Genomic DNA, 16449 nt, shown 5'->3' with positions numbered 1-16449 from the left:
TTAAGGGAATAATCACTCTTGTGAGCTAAAGTGCAGCAAGGCACTGAAGCGCCCCCACATGTCAGAATTTCATGATCAGGAAAAAAAAGCCATTTCATTGCTTAAAAGAATATAGACTTTAAAAGAACGCTTCACTGAGGGAAGAATGGGAACCTGCTGTACTTGGTTTGTCATCCCCTCTCCTCCCTCACACCCAGTTGCGAAAATAGCATAACTGAAAGAACGGTGGATGTTGAATCATGTTTGATTCAGCAAAGATTACATCTACTGAACTGACTGCATCATTTTAGTATGGAGCTTATACATTTACCCATCTACGGAAAACCCTTTGTGCTCCACAGGAGGAGGTATTGTTTCGCTTTCTCACTGCATTTCATGTAGATGTATCTGAGAGCATTTTCTGTGGCCTTAATAGGGATGTATGGATGTGCATGCTATGTTCCACCATGTGATTCCTTCCTCCTTTTATAACCATTTTTATATAAATAGTATGGATTGATGATTAAAAAAATCACCCACCAAAACATACTTTTTGTTTTAAAACCAGAGGTAAAAGACACCGTCTTTTTGGAAAAGGAAGAAATACCTGAAAATAAATCATTTCTGTATAGAAGCGGGATCAGAACTGAACCTTATTTTCTAAGTAGCCAAGAAAACAAATCATATAAGAATTCAGACCTCTGACCACCTCTGAAGGGGAAAGCTAATGGAAACAGCACCTCACTGGGGACATTACTGCATATCATCACCTAACAGTGACCCTGAGGGAAATGAAGCTGAAGAGAAATGGAGCTGTGTGCGAGGGAGGTGGAACCGTTCTCATTTCTGAATTTGCAGCAGAATAGTCTAATTGGATACACAGCACAGCAAAATGAACAAATACTAGAGGAAAAGTATTTTCAAGCTTTGTAAAAGGAATGACATGCAGATTGAGACAAAGGCAAAGTCCTACATTTCTAGCCATTTTTGATAAATGCAGGATACATAATGACTTAGCCAGAAAAGGAAAATTTAGAGAAGCCCATCAATTCAAGGGGCTGCACGTTCAGCAAAGCATTATCCCTTGCAAGGAACAGACCATGGCAAGATGAGCATCCAAAATGAGCATCCAAAATTCAGTGAAAAGTTTCTACAGAAACCAAAATTTTGAGGAGGTACAAACATTTCAGACACCTTTTTTCTTTTTTCTGAAGTGGCTGGCTGTTGTTATTCACAGTTATCCTACGCATGAAGATCCTGCAGCCTGCAGAATACTGCTGGCACTCAGACTGCTCTGTGTTGTGTGGAAAGGTGCTCAGCTGTGAGACTGATACCTGTACACAAGCTGTCCCACAGCCTCTGTCACCAAAGGCAGCTCTTGCCAGCACACTGCTTGTGCTGGTCAGCTGATGAAAGTGAGATAGGAGGAAGAGGAAGAAAAAAAGACAGTGTGGCTGGGGAAAGATTAGGAAGCTTATGATTGGCATCTGAGTGCTGGGGGAGGGGTTGACAAGTGGCTGGAGAGCTGGAGGTGGGATGGGCAGAGGTGTAGGGCTGGTAGAAAGTCAGTATGGCAGTCACCATCGCTGTCAGGAGCCCTGGCCACAGCTGACACCAAGAGCTCCAGCTGCCATCCCTGCCAGCAGCAAGGGTTGCTGCAGCAAGCAGTACCCAAGGCAAGATCTGTTTGGAAACCCCTGCTTCATGTAATATGTATTTCCATTTGATGTTTCCAGGCTGCCATTCAGGACAAAGCTTTTTTACTGAAAAAGCACCAAAATGCAATAATGAAAAGCAAGTACTCTTTGATGGGTTTTGCAGTGCAAGCTTTAAAGGCTTTAAGTACCAGAGACTCTTCCCAATGAATTTAAATGCAATCCTTATTTCTCACTCTAGGGGAGTCCTGGGCCACAGGTGGCAAAGTGGCAGGACGGACCCCTGCCGGCAGGCGATGGCAGAGTGTACGCGCTCCTGAGCGACGGCCTGCAGCCCTGTTTGCAGCCCCACCGGGAGGGACTGCAGAGCTGCTGGGTCACCCCGATGTTTTTCCTCTTGACCTTTTTTCAGCTGTTCTGTACCCGGTGCAGGCACAGGGACCACTGGGGGCTTCATTTGTCTGCAGCATCAAGCTGCTCTGACTGTGCATGTACTTTTTACCACAAATCCTGCCTCTCAGCCTCAACAGTAAACTCTGCTAGCTGTGCCAGTGAGGTCAGCGGGGCCAGATAGGCGCTAGGTGGATTTGCCTCCATTCATTGGTCAAAACAGGTTTCCAGAAGGGCACACAGATGACATTGGACCCTCCTATTTCTGATATGACCATGAGCTAAATCTTTGCCTCTTATGCCATCTCAATATAGGCATAAAATGCTTCCATCTCTCACCCTAAGACTGTTAATATTCATGGAGTGTTTTGAAATCCTACAGAGAAGATGGGAGGGAAGCGTCAAGTTTGTTCACCTATAAAGCTTATGTCTCACAACTGGACAAATCTGTGATGCTCTCCCTGCCTTCTGGCAACTTCCCAGGGCATGTAGAACCTGAAACTGGGACCCTGTGGGGTGGCAGAGCTGGCACAGCAAGTATTGTATGTAGATGGCAAAATGGCTTTCCTCCTTAGTCCTGCGTTAAGTGCTCACTGAATGAGTTTGACTCCACAGACTTAAGGACAGCTCAGGTTGCTTCCTCCAATACTAATAGGTAAACAAGTTACTCACTTGTTTTTTTCAGTTAATGTTATTCAGAGACAGTAAAATGCTTTAGAGTATTCATTCTGGTTCCAGTTGTGGAAACGGAGCATGTATAATTACCAATGTGGGTAGCAGTCCATCTCATAGCCTTACTTATGCCAGTGAAGGATATTATCTCATTATATCAGCTTAGCAGTCTTCTTTCCCTGGAATTTGAAATAAGCAAGGCACATAAAGGAATGATGAAACAACTAATTATAAGGGACATTATTTTAAAAACTGCACAGTAGTCAAAATCCATTAATGGACTATTTTACATCATTAAACTACTTCCAAGAAAGTATCTAGGCTTTTTCAGCATAAACATTTCTACATTGGAAATGTAACTTGAACCTAACTCTATGGTTAGCTATTTTTTGAATGAATATAATATGTGCTTTCATTTATGACAGGGCAAAGATGAGTGAAATTTTTAACTTCATTATGTCTATCATCCAAAGTAATTTAGAAGATAGTCCTGCTACATGGAGGCTCTTCTGCACTAGAATGCTAATAATGACTAATGTCTGGAGAAATAGAAAATAGAGCTGATAGCAAGGACTTGTTTTAGCACATGTTTTAGGATTTTTATTTGAATAGAAAGTGCTGTTCTAATTCAAAAGCAAAATACTTCTGGACCCTTGGAAACTTCTTGGGTGAATTTTTTAGGTCACGCTACAAACAGGCTTTGGTTTTGTTTTCTAACTCTCAGTCCTTCAACCCAGCTGAACCTCAAGCTGAACTTCTTGCCGATCAACTCCAGAAAGAAAGGTTCTGCAAGGCTGAGTCCATCTTTTGTCATATCTGTGAAACAGTTTGGTCAGCACTCAGTTGCAAGTGGAACCGTGCTACCCATCCCCTAGAAATATGGGAGCCAAAGAATCCCGCTCAATGGATCAATAACATGTCCAAAGGGAAGAGAGGTTGCTGCTGGGGGCAACAGGGGAAGGTGTGGACATCAGCTGATTACAATAAGAGCAGCTCATTTAGGAGCAGCTCTGTTCTTCACACAGCTGCAAGAGTGGGTCAAAAGTCCCTTTCCAACCGGGTCCTTTCTTTGCCAGGTTACTGGTTCTTCCTGGGAGAAGGAAAAGGTGAAACATTTTCACGAACCCTTTGCTTCACCTTACTTGTCAAGAAAAACATCCTGGCAGATCCCATGCTTTGCACTGTGAAGCTCATATAAACAAACATATTTCGCAGAGTGAATGTCAGAGAGTGAAAATGCCAGTGTTTGAGCAAGGATATGGGGTATGTGCAGTAACAGAAAATCACAGGCACCCATTGCTCCCAGTGGTAATTCAGTATTGCAAACAGTTGTAATTCACTATCCCCCATCTCCATTTCTTGCATTAAAGAGAGGAACTCTGCTTCCATAGCTATGTATGGTAGTACAGGTGCTACTGGTGCTGGAGTGAGCGAGCCACATGCACTGGTTGCACAGCGCTCTTTGAAAGATGCAGTATTGCAGGGCAGTCCAGCTGATGGAGCCTGATCTGGCCTCCAGGATGTCTGACCCATCGCCTTAGAGGCAATGAGAGCTGTTGCTAGAGTAGTCAAATTCCTTCTGTGGCACACAGGTCTCATGGGCCCAGCAGAGCTTCGCTGCCATGTATGCTATGCATACATCCCACTGTACAATGAACTTTTCAGACCCTATTTACAGCAGGAAACTCTTGAGAGTGGTACCTAGAAACTGAACTAGCTGAAACTGGTAACTGAACTGAACCCTTTCCTGGCAAGAGGAATGCACCTGTTACATCAGCGCCCTGGGCCATATATATGTCAGTAGCTGGTTAACAAAACCCAGGCCTGGAAACAATGCTGCAGAGTGTATAGCTTTGTTAATGGGTTTGGTAGCAGGACCAATAAAGTTCATTGTTGAGTTTCCCTACAAATGGCTTCCTTTGTGCTGCAGCTTTTTACATCAGCTTTTAACTAGACCTACCAGTTGTACTAGCCAGACTGAGGGCATGATCTTCCCAGAGACTCTGGTTCCCATGAAGTGAAAAGGAGACTTCTGAAACATCCCTAGAATTGCCCTTGGGCTTCTGAAATGGTCCTCTTTGCCTAGGAAACCTCTGAGTCCTCTCTCCCAGGAAAGGAACAGAAGAAAATCAAGGCAGAATGAATTGTGATTATTTTATTTTTTTTAAACTCAGGGGATATGTTGATTTTAAGGCTCACGTGAGAAATAAACAAATCCACCTGCCACTCACGCTGGGCACTTGGGTCAGTCTGGCCCTACCAGGCCAGCTCATGGATTCATCTTAGCTCTGAGGACTTCAGCCCCCCATGGCACAGCAGAATCACTCCCCACACTCAGAGAAGAGCAGAATCACTCCCCACACTGCAGCGGGGGGACTGCAGGCTCAGGGGGTAGGAAGCAGATGGGGAAGAGGCAGAGTTCCCAACAGGCAGTTTTTGAGTGAGAATCTTTTGTGTATGCGACCATGAACTGTCAAGAGCACAATTTGAATCTGTTTGACTGTGCTGCTCAAAAGCAAACACTTGGAGTGGGCACAAATTATTAAACAGCTGCTCTTGATCCAGGAACAGGCGAATTGCAGATACTTTCCCGGAGCGGGGGAAGAATTCTGCTCAGAGGCCGAGCTACGTCTATGGGAGGATGTTGAGGAGGAGCTGCAGCAACATTAAAAGAAGCTAATCCTTCCCTCTAGATCTGGAGCCACGCACAGTGAAGACGGACGAATATCCACGTAATTCCATCGTTCTCCTACGAGGACGACTGAACAAAATCCCGTTCTCTTTGCTCATGTATTTGTTTTTGTCGTGGTTATGGCGAAATTGCCGCAGCAGCAGCAGGTCGGCGGGGCCAGGGTAGCTCCAGCCGCCGCGGCCCGGGCCCGGCGCTGCACTTCCCGCGGTGGCCAGCGGAGGCTGCTGTGGGTCGCCTCCGCCCCCAGGGCCCGCGGGGCTCTGGCCCCGGCGCGTCCCTCCGCGGGCACGGCGGGCAGCGGGAGCCGCGGGCGCGCAAGTGCAGCGCCCCAGCTCGCCGCCGTTGCCCTTGCCAAGGAGAAAAAGCCAAGCAACGGGGCAGCTGCCAGCGTCCTTCCGAATTAAAGCCCCCGGGGGAGCTCAGACCAAGCCACGGACTGGGGAGCAGGGGGGAGGCGGAGAAGGCTTTGGGGGCACTCTGCCACGCCGAAGTCAGTGACAGCAGGGCAGCTGCGGACAGATTCGCCTGGAGCCGCGCAGTTTGCGCGGGTTCCCCGGCTGCCATCGGCATGTCGGCGGGTGTGCCGGCCCTCGGCTGGGTGGCCCTGCCCGGTGCCTTGGGGCAATGAGGAAGGGCCGGGGCTCCTCGCAGTCCTCCTGTAACTTGCCCTCGAGTTTTGCTGTGAAAACAAAAGAAAAGCAAACAATTCCCTTCCCCCCAGCCCGAAAATAAAGCTCGGGCACCACCCGGGCTGGTCGAAAGGGCTCCATTGTCGTTTTTAAATGAGGTATCTTTGCAACCGCTCGCCCCTCCCCGAGCCAGCGGGGAGCCGCCCGTATCCCTGGAAGCGAGAGGTAGCGGGGAACAAAAGGCAAACTCCGAAGTGACATTGAAAATAAAAGGGAGCTTTGGTTACCCCCAGGGAAAGGTCGAGGGGGAAAGGTCGCCTTCCCGCCAGCGCACGTACTCCCGGCGGGCGCGGGGGAGCGCCCCCGGGCCCGGCCGCCAGCTCCTCGGGGCCCCCGGGCCCAGCCCCGGCCCGCGGCCCTGCGCAGGCCCCAGGGCGCGGGAGGGCGCGGAGCCCCCGCCCCACGGCGCGCCCAGGGCAGGCTGCAGCTCTCCCAGCCCCTCGACGGGGCAGCCTGGGGGCAAAGGGGGGCTTCGAGACCAAACCAGGGGGGCAGCGGGCAACGCGCCCCTTCCCCGCCCGTCGCCGCCGCCGAAGAGGGCTGCGGAAAAAAATCCAAGGGCTGGTGCCAGCTCCCGGCCCGCCCCTCCGCCCTGCACCCACGGGCACACGCGTGTCCGTCGGCGCCGCGTACGGCCCCCCCGGAGCCGAGAGCCCCTTCCCCCGGCGCCGGCGCGGCCGCGGGCCTGGCGGTGCCGCTGCAGGGCAGAGCCCGGGGGAGTGCGAGGGACGGCCAGGGGAGGGCGGCGAGGTGACCCACTTAAAAACTGAGCTCCTTTTTGAAACTCTTCGAGACTACAGGGTTGAGGACTATGAATGTATGCGTAAATATATACTCATGCATACCCACTGCCGGAGGTATACACCCCACGCGCGCGAGGGTGTGTAGGCATGCCTGGGGGTACATATGAAAGCACATACCTCCTAAACTGTCCGATATAAGACACTGATAGCTGTATCTAAAAACACAGAAATAGATCGATCCCGGCAGGATTCTGTTTGTAGGTATGTACGGATAAAAGGTATTTACATACATATTTATATCTATATAATCCGTGCCTATATTCTTAACTATCTCTATAGAAGAAGTTTTTGCGAATTGTCTCAGCAACCACCTTCCAGAAAGCCTCCGCAGAAATCACCTCTGGCTTGGGTGTATCAAAGATGCTTCAGGGCAACGACAAGTCGTGTATGTGCGTGCTGACAGCGTGGCGGCGGTGGCCGTCCGCTGGCATTAAGGAAGGCAGACGTGGAGGACGTTATATTAATTGCCAATAATAACGGTGCCGGGGTGAGGGGGTCAGACACCAGCCCGTACCCCTCCGCGAGTGCTGCTGCTGCCCAGCCCAGGCTACCGGGGCATCCCTGCCTGCCAACAGCCCCTTCCCCGGGTCCCCACGCGGGGCAGCCGCGGAGGGGCGCGGTGCGGCCGCCGGGCCGAGGCGTGCCGCGGGACCCCCCCCGCCGGGCACGGCGGCTCCGGGAGCCCTGCCCTGGCACCCCGCACCTGGCCCCACCCTGGTCCTCTTGGCCGGGAACGGCCCGGCAAAGGAAGAGACGGGGGGGGGTGTCGGAGGATTAGGGCAGGAGGGCTCAGCCGTCCTCCAGGAATTGGGCAAGGAGGGGAAAGAGCTGCGAGGAGACAGCTGCCCTCGCACAGAGCCTTGCGAGTGGGGCCGCCGGGGACTGGGGGCGGAGGGGCCCCGAGAAACCCCAGACGCGAGATGCTCCACGCCCTGAGCAGCTGGAGGAGCAACTGTGCGTGCGCTGCGGAGGGGTGAGGATTTTCGCTTTAGCTTTTGGTGGTTTCGCTTATTTTCTTAAGATTCCCACACGAAGGGGAAGATATTTCGACCGTTGTGTTGCGGGATTTCTCCCACCCGAACGAGATAACCAGGGCAGGGGGGCTTCCCCACGGCGGGGAATTGTCCCGGTGAGTCACAGCAAGAGTTCTTCCCCCCCAGCGCCCTGTGCCTAGGGAGCGCTGGCAGGGAGAGTGTCTGGGTCTGTTCCTGCCTTCCACGCCCAAGTATGTGCCCCCCGGGCAGGGAGCGGCTCCCGGCGCCCTGCCCGCGGCCGGTGGTGACAGCCACCCGTGTCCGCCCTTCCCGGCCACTGCGGAACCTCCGCACCGCTCCGCTCCCTCCCTCCTTCCCTCCCGGCGTGGGCTCTGGACACGGTGTGCTGGGCACATCTTCCATTTTGGGGGGGCTAGGGGGACAGGGGGTATATTACACGGGCTCGCACAAGAAATCACTGACGAAGTTTCCATGATCTCGCTGAGGGTGGGTCGAGAAGGGAGAGTTGCAGCAAGCTGCCTCGGTGGTGCCCCTGTTCCAGGCGCAGGGGTTTGGGAGGGTAATTTAAATCTCTCTGTGGATGTGTTAGAGTTGTGCTGGTGACCAGGAGAGAGGAAAGACTTCGTCCCAGCTCTGCTCTTGCCCCCTTTAACTCAGACTTCTCCAGAAACTGCTGGCCCCGCCGCCGATCTCCGCTCTCGCGGCAGGGCAGGCTGCGTGCAGGGTTGCGGGCAGGGCTGCGGGCAGGGCTGCGGGCAGGCTGCGGGCAAGGCCGCCCCCTCGGCACTGGGAGCGGGGCGGCAGCGCTGGGCAGGGGGTGCTTCGTGTGCCGGTGGCTTGGCGCAGCCAGACACGCACCCGTGAACCGGCCCACGGGGAGCAGGGAGCGCCTCATGCCTTTGTATCAAAAAGTTGCGCCTAAAAAGTGTCTCTCTTGTTGAGAAAGGATTTGCCTGAGGGTTGCATGGGGTCCTTCCCCTCTGCCCTCCGAGCCCAGGTGCCCCGAGGGTTTCAGCCAGCCCAGTTGGCCGCTCACACCTAAGCACATGCTCAAGTGCTGCGCTGAATCGGGGCCGCGCTCCTGCGTGGGCTCCGCTGGCGGAGGAAAGGCGCGGAGCCACCGCAGGACCTGGAAGTGCCTGAAGGAGGGGAAAAGCAATCTGGGGCGAGGAGCCGAGTTAGGCGCCGGAGCAGGCAGAAATGCCACCCCACACCACCCCCCCCTCGCAGCTCCTGCCCGGCGAAACGGGTGGCAAGGCAGAGCCGGAGCCCTTCGGCGGCTCGGGCTCGCCGAGCACATTTGATTCCCCTTGGGGAGGCACAGCAGCTCGTATAGAAAAGACATTGTTGTCTTTGGAGAGCCCTGTGCGCACTTTCAAAAGCTGATCCTTGAGTTCCCAGCCCCCGCAATCCAGTTGATGAGGAAACGTGCTGCGGTCTTGGTGGCACCGTTTCCATTGGGATTGGCACCATTTGATTGACAAAGTCTCCCATTCTTCCACCTCTCGAGTGTTATCAAACGGATTGTGTGGGGTCAGAAGCTATTGAAGGGACGTCCGTGTAGCCGCATTCTGCAAACACGGGGTGAAGACCGTGCCTTTCTCATGAAAATGCTTCCACCAGGCAAAACGCATCTCATCTTTCCTGCTCTCCTCCTTAGCATTTCTTTTTAACTCGAGCGTTTTACTAAGCAGCATCACCAGGTAAACGAACACATCACTAGAGGCAGCCTAGGCAGGACCCTGTCGGGGCGGCCACCCTCCCCGGGGGCTGCGGGGGGCCAGCTCTGGCAGGCGAAGCTTGGGTGGACGGTTTGAAAGAAAAGGGTGAGCGGACGGGACAGGGCAGCAGTGGAGAAGCTTTTCTCGCCACTTCTCCGCGGTTTGGCTCTCCCCGTTATAGCTCATTTGGGGCGGGAAAGGAGGAGCAGAGGCTGACCCGCTCCCTTTTCACTAGGTCGGTCGATCTAGCGGGTCTCAACAGTGCTGCTGCCCGGACCCTGCGGGGCGTAGCTGTGCCTGGACGCGCGACGGTGTATTTCTAACTGAGAGAGTTTCAGCCCGCTCCCCCGCGGAGGGGAACGGAGACCCCCCGCGTTAACTGCCCTCGGCAAGACCCCGCGCAGAGAGGCTTGGACTCGCTCGGGGTAATGGGCTGGAGCAGTGTTTCGGAGACGGTTTAACCTGCGCTCAGGAGAAATAAGCTCGCCCAGCCGCAGCCGGCGGTGGAAGGGGTCGTGCCGGCGGCGCCCCCGGGAAGGCGCAGGGCGGGCGGCGGGGCGGCTCCTCCGCCCCCGCTCCCCGCCGCTCCCCGCCGCCGGAGCCGGCGCTGGGGCCTCCCCAGCTGCCCCACCTCGCACTCCCTGGAGAGAAAAGGAGTCGCTGCTCCTACCCCACAAATCGCGCGGTCACTCGCTGCCGTTCGTCTCTGACTTGAGCCGACCGCAGCGTCATTTTGGTGGATCCTGTGATATTTAATTTTTTTTTCCCCTCCAACCACCCCCTCCTTTTTAAGGCTAGTCAAACAGGCACGGAGCTGATGTGCCTGAGAAATCCGGGGGAGGGGAAGCCACCAAGGCAAGGTCGAGTGTCTCTCTCTGTAGGAAAAAACCCGCGCAGAAAGGGGGAAAAAAAGAGGGGGGGGGGGGGGGAGTGGGGCGAGAGAAGAGAAATGTTGCAGGGATCCGGAAAGACAAGATCTAAAGATCTGGAAAGAAAAGAGGTAGAAGCAGCCACCTTTCTATCCCAAAGTCGCCCTTCTCTGCCTTTGGTGACCCAGCAGACTCCCAACAAGCCCCCTTCGGGGTATTCATCCCTGAGGGAGCTGGTGTCGAAAGAGGCAGCTGAGATGATGTAGGAGAGCTGGAGGCCTGATTGAAGGAAAGTTCCCCCGATTATATTTGTGTGGAAAAGCTCACCTCTTGCAGAGCTCTAAAGTGTAATCAAGGCTGAGGCTTACACTTGAAGGATGTTAACTCTCATACGGGAACCTACTTTCTCCTAAACGGTTTCTTGCCTAGTGAATGAGAGCCTCCCAATTGAAGCAAAATGATCCTTATGTACTAATATCAAGCACAGTCACAAAGCGACCGGCTATTTATGCTGCCACTTTAGACAAAGATATTTAGTTATTCCCGGGTAGCAAGTGCACTTTTGCATTTTTAAGCACGAACCAGCCGAGCACAAACATATTTACAAGTGCAATTACTAAATAGTTACTTGACACTTCAAAGTCACTGGGTTAACTGTACCTTCGCTGTAATTTTCTTAATATTCAGGTAATCGCTGTATTAAATTGGGTTTGCCAGGGCCGTAGGCCGGGTGTGAAACACTCGGGGGAGGTTTCTCTCCTCCGCCCGGGAACACCCCGAAATATAAACTCTGGAGACACTAGACGACTTGGGCGATTTCTTCAAAGACCCGAGTGACATTCGCTGCTGGCTGCATGTACGTGTCTGTGGCTGTGAATGGGCTCGCTTTTGTTTTCACACCGGATCCGAGGGCAGATCCGAAAGTGCCAGAAATTACAGTTTATTCGAAACGGCAGGGAATTCATTGGCAAGGTGGTGTAGCAGATGACCTGAGAGGTCTTCTCCATCCAGCTCCCGTGCTGTATAAATAACCTTAGAAAGCAGCTTCAGGTTCAGAGGGACCACGAGAGCCTGTGACAGGCTTTACCTTTGAGAATAACGAGCAACATTTTGCACTAACCTGTTCTATAGCGGTCTCTCGCCCCGGGCAATTAAATTACTCCTTGTTTTTTGCAAACTTGCATCTTCCGCCTCTCCCTGAGGTTGGGGGGGGGGGGGGGGGGGGGGGGAAGGAAATCCCTAGGTGAACGGAACTTATGGGTTTAGGGAGAGAAACGGTCCTCGCACTGGGGGTCTCGCACTGGGGGTCTGAGCAGACATAGAGAAGGTTCCCGAGATGCGAAATCCCGAGCGCTGTTCCGCCGCCGGCCGGCCGGCCGGGGTACCGGGCGAGCCGGCGCGGGGAGCGCGGGCCGCCAGGAGCGTTGGCCCGGGAGAAAGGGCTGCCCTCCGGAGAGCTGCCCTCCCGGCGGCCGAGCTCCTGCCAGACCAAACTTAGTGGGGGGAGAGGGGGACTCGGTCCTTCAGCTCGCCGGCATTCAGCCCTGTCTCCCCAGCTCTCACAAAGGCTGGGCTGACAGCCTTGCCACCCGGGAGCTGATTTTAAATCCTTTCACCCAGTCAGATGGGGGTCTTTTCTCCTTGCCTTCCATTTCCCGTCCACGATATTGCCACCCCCGAGAAAAATAAAATGAGTTGTGCTCACGGGGTCTCTCTCTCTCTTTCCCTCTTTCTCCCGCTCTCTCTCTCTCTTTTTTTAAAGACATAAAAAAAAAATCCTGACAAGTAAAACTTAAAGGTGTTTACCTTGTCATCAGCATGTAAGCTAATTATCTTGGGCAAGATGTAGGCTTCTATTGTCTTGTTGCTTTAGTGCCTATGCCCCGCCTCTGGTGGCAGCCTAAAACCTGGCGTCTGGCTAAAACAAACGAAAGGCAGCCCTGAGCCTCCACTCAATCCAATTAAGGCGGACTTCGTCCACTCGGTTACGTGTACATCCAACAAGATCGGCGTTAAGGCAACACCAGAATATTTGGCAAAAAAAAAAAAAAAAAAAAAAAAAAAAAAGATTTGCCTCCCCTTCCTTTTTTTTTTTTTTTTTTTTCCCCAGCCGCCGAATCATGTCGATGAGCCCAAAGCATACGACTCCTTTCTCAGTGTCTGACATCTTGAGTCCTTTGGAGGAAAGCTACAAGAAAGTGGGCATGGAGGGCAGTAACTTGGGGGCTCCCCTGTCAGCCTACAGACAGTCTCAGGTTTCTCAGCCGGCCATGCAGCAGCACCCCATGGGCCACAACGGAACAGTGACTGCCGCCTACCATATGACAGCGGCAGGGGTCCCCCAGCTCTCCCATGCTACGATGGGGGGCTACTGCAATGGGAACCTGGGCAACATGAGCGAGCTCCCGCCTTACCAGGACACCATGCGGAACAGCGCTTCGGCGACAGGATGGTACGGCACCAACCCGGACCCCCGCTTCTCCTCAAGTAAGTCAGCCCGGGGCTGGGTGGCCGACGCGGGGTGGCCGCGCACCTGCCCCGCCGCACCGCGGGCAGCGAGCGCCGGGGGGCTCCGCGCCAGGGCAAAAGTCGGTCCAAATCCCAGCCGCCCCCCCCCCGCCCCCCTCCGCCCCCCCAGTTCCTCCTCCGGCCCGAGGATCGTGCCCGGTCGGTCCCTCCTCCCCCGGCTGCTTTCATGTCAGGCTCCCGGGGCTGCTTTTGCGGGGGAAGGGGTGGGAAGCCCCGCGATGTCGGGGAGCGGGAGCCCGGGGCTCGCCGTCCAGCGGGGCGGGAGCGGCACGGCCCGGGGGCCCGGGAGCGAGTCGGCGGTGCCCGCTCGCCTGCGCGCCGCCCGGCACCGGGCGGGCGAGGGGGAAGCCGGAGCCGCGGGAGCCGCGTCCCGGGAGACGCGGGGGGGAGCGGGCGAGTCCGCCCCGGCCGGCGCCGGCGGAGCCCTCTGGTCCCGGCCGCTCCCGCCGCGCTGTCACATCAGGGGCTTGCTCGGGTGTCACCCCCGGGGCAAGGGCGAGGGGCGAGCGGTCGCCTTTATTGACCGGGGTTGGGCCGGGAGAGAAGGGGGTCCCGCCGCCCGCCGCTCGCCTCGGGGCCGTTGTTTGGGAGCGGGGGCGCCCCGAGGCCCCGGCCGGGGCTGGGCTGCCGGGGGGCTGCGCGGGGCCCCGCCGGGGGCGAGCGGCGGCGGGGGCCGCCGGAGCGCGGAGCCCCGCTCGGGCCGGGCCGGGCCGGGCCGGGCCGAGCCCCCTAAAACGTGCCGCCTTCTCCCTTGCAGTCTCCCGCTTCATGGCGCCGTCCTCGGGCATGAACATGGGCGGCATGGGCAGCCTCGGCTCCCTGGGAGACGTGAGCAAGAGCATGGCCCCGCTCCAGAGCACGCCGCGGAGGAAACGGAGGGTCCTTTTTTCCCAGGCCCAGGTTTACGAGCTGGAGAGACGTTTCAAGCAGCAGAAATACCTCTCCGCCCCGGAGAGGGAACATTTAGCCAGCATGATACATCTCACCCCGACTCAGGTCAAAATCTGGTTCCAGAACCACCGCTACAAGATGAAACGTCAGGCCAAAGACAAGGCTGCGCAGCAGCAGATGCAACAGGAGAACGGCTCTTGCCAGCAGCAGCAGTCTCCCAGAAGGGTGGCGGTGCCAGTGCTTGTAAAGGATGGCAAGCCCTGCCAAGCAGGCTCCAACACACCCACAGCAGCTATCCAGAGCCATCAGCAGCAGGCAGCTACAACGATCACAGTGGCTACCAATGGCAACAGCCTCGGACAGCATCAGAGCCACCAGACAAACAGTGCGGGGCAGTCTCCAGACATGGGACAGCACTCGGCCAGCCCTTCCTCTCTGCAGAGCCAAGTCTCCAGTTTGTCTCACCTAAACTCTTCTACTTCTGACTATGGCACTGCCATGTCTTGCTCCACCTTGCTATACGGTAGGACCTGGTGAAAGGATTAAACAAAGCAAAAGAAAAAAATAAGAAAAAAAAAAGAAAAGAAGAAAAAAAAAAAAGGCAGATTTTCCAGTCACACAAATCTCTGTCCTGTCCAAACTACTGGGTGTTTTTCTTTTCTCTTTCTTTCGCGCTCCCCCCGCCCCCCCCGCCCCGTTTTACTGAGCGGTTCTCTGAGGACCTCTGAGAGAGAGAGACTTTTTTTTGTTCGGTTTTGTGATACTCTTGATGGTTTGGGGTCTTTCTTTTCTTTTTTTTTTTTTTTTTGTTTCTTTTTTTTCCCAAGGTTGTTCTATGGGGTGTTAAAAAAAATTCTGACTAATTACCACGGAGCAGTCTGCAGAAAGGGGACCATCGCTAGGCATGGTCCGAAGGCTTGGATTTCAGATGTACACTTTGCCAGCGTCTAGGACTTGCATGTAAATATAGAGATTTTGGGGGATGGGGTGGTTTTCCCCAAAAAAACGCATTCGCGTCACCCAGACACAAGAAGCAGCTTCCCCCCTCCCCCGGTCTCCCCTCCCAGCCCCGCCGCCAGGGCCAGCGGATGGAGACGTGGAGTCATCAAAGGCTTGGCTTTTATTTTCCTCCTTACGTTTGATGTGAACCTGTAGCTGTATAATGCTGTCAAAAGTTGGACTAAACCCATAGTTTTTAGTAGCCTGTATATTTTGTTGTAAAAAGAAAAAGAAAAAAAAATACAATCAACCAAACCAACCCCCACCTTTTTTATGGACACTGATCGCCCCGTCGTAAATCCTCTGGCAGTTTGTTATTTGCGCACGCCGCCTTTTCCTGTTGTAACTTATGTAGATATTTGGCTTAAATATAGTTCCTAAGAAGCTTCTAATAAATTATACACATTACGAATATTCTTTTTTTATTTCCCTTTGGTTCCCCTTCCCGACCTTCCCTTCCCCGCATCTCTTTTTTCTTTTTTCTTTTTTTTTTTTTTTTTCCTTGATGGAAAAACAACCCGATATGCTGCCAAACCCTGTCAGGCCCCTGTCCCTCCCAGGGCCCGGACCCTGTTCCCTGAGGGGAGCTGCACCAGGGAGTTAACGGGATGCAGGATCAGTCCTCAGCGTGCAGAAGTGACAAGCAAACGCGTGGGATTCACAACTCGAGAGCGAAGGGATCGAGTCCAAATTCATTAGCCCGATTATTGGGGGGGGCGGGGGGCACCTCAGAGACTTCTTGCTAGAGAAAGCAAAGTATTCCGGGAGTAGAAGTTCAAATGCCAAAGGCACGGAGGAGAAAGAAGGTAAAAGTCTAACGCCACTAGAATTAAATTAACGAAGAACCTGCTGACAGTATAGAACATGCGGCCGATTTAAACAGCGTCCAGTTTTAATACCTTGTTTAAAAAAAAAAATTTCTACCAGGTTTTCCTATGTACTTGTATTTTAAGGGAAGTACAGTCACCTTATTTATAATCAAAATAAAAAGATAGTTTATTGTGTACGACATGTAGTTTGAATTAACTTTCTTTATTAGACCGTATTTAATTTTCTACACGTACGCCCCCCCCCCGCAAGCACACACACGCACACACACACACACACGGCCACGCAGTTTCTCCTGCACACGTCCACCTCACTGCCCAGGCTAGAGGTCAGCTGCAGGCTGCATCACACTTCACCGCAGATTGGGTTTGGGTTTTGGTTGTTGTTTTTTTTTCTTTTTTTTTTTTTGTGTATAGCGATTTGGGAATCTTGTAAAGCAGGAGATGAGGAGAAAGTGCGTGTGCGCGCACGTGTGTGTGTGTGTGCGTGGGTGCGCGGGGTGCGCGCCTGGCTGAGACACCGAGGGGCGGTTGGTAGGAAGGTAAATATTATGGGTAATGCAAGCAGTTAGATATTAACTTTGCTGTAAATATATAAAGCATATCAAGTTAAGCAGCTTGTATTGGACAAGCCCGAAATACATGTAATTCGCTATCTTTCGGGTCCCAAATATCCCTTTTGTGAGTGTAACAAAACAAGAAGCCCCCCATCCTAAAAGACCTCGTAGCGTGTTTTCC

At 53.7% G+C, this 16449-nt stretch overlaps 1 protein-coding gene across 1 annotated transcript; it reads left to right on the top strand.

The window, feature by feature from the left end:
* The first annotated feature begins 7800 nt into the window (after nt 1-7800).
* NKX2-1 (NK2 homeobox 1) lies at nt 7801-14551 on the top strand. Its single transcript, XM_074865210.1, has 3 exons — nt 7801-7853; nt 12576-12952; nt 13752-14551. The coding sequence occupies exons 1-3, from the start codon at nt 7801-7803 to the stop codon at nt 14420-14422; spliced, it is 1101 nt and encodes a 366-aa protein (XP_074721311.1). The 3' UTR covers nt 14423-14551.
* The last annotated feature ends 1898 nt before the right edge of the window (nt 14552-16449 follow it).

Source organism: Strix uralensis, chromosome 4 (assembly GCF_047716275.1).
Source record: "Strix uralensis isolate ZFMK-TIS-50842 chromosome 4, bStrUra1, whole genome shotgun sequence".
Classification (NCBI taxonomy): Eukaryota; Metazoa; Chordata; class Aves; order Strigiformes; family Strigidae; genus Strix; species Strix uralensis.
The sequence above is the reverse complement of the archived record's forward strand: the minus strand, read 5'-3'. Positions and strand labels throughout refer to the sequence as shown.

Bases quoted from the DNA above. Each gene is read 5' to 3' on its own strand.
- NKX2-1 (XM_074865210.1), top strand. From the start codon at position 7,801: ATGCTCCACGCCCTGAGCAGCTGGAGGAGCAACTGTGCGTGCGCTGCG. The intron at 7,854-12,575 runs GTGAGGATTTTC...TTTTTTCCCCAG, and splicing joins TGTGCGTGCGCTGCGGAGGG to CCGCCGAATCATGTCGATGA. The intron at 12,953-13,751 runs GTAAGTCAGCCC...TCTCCCTTGCAG, and splicing joins GGACCCCCGCTTCTCCTCAA to TCTCCCGCTTCATGGCGCCG.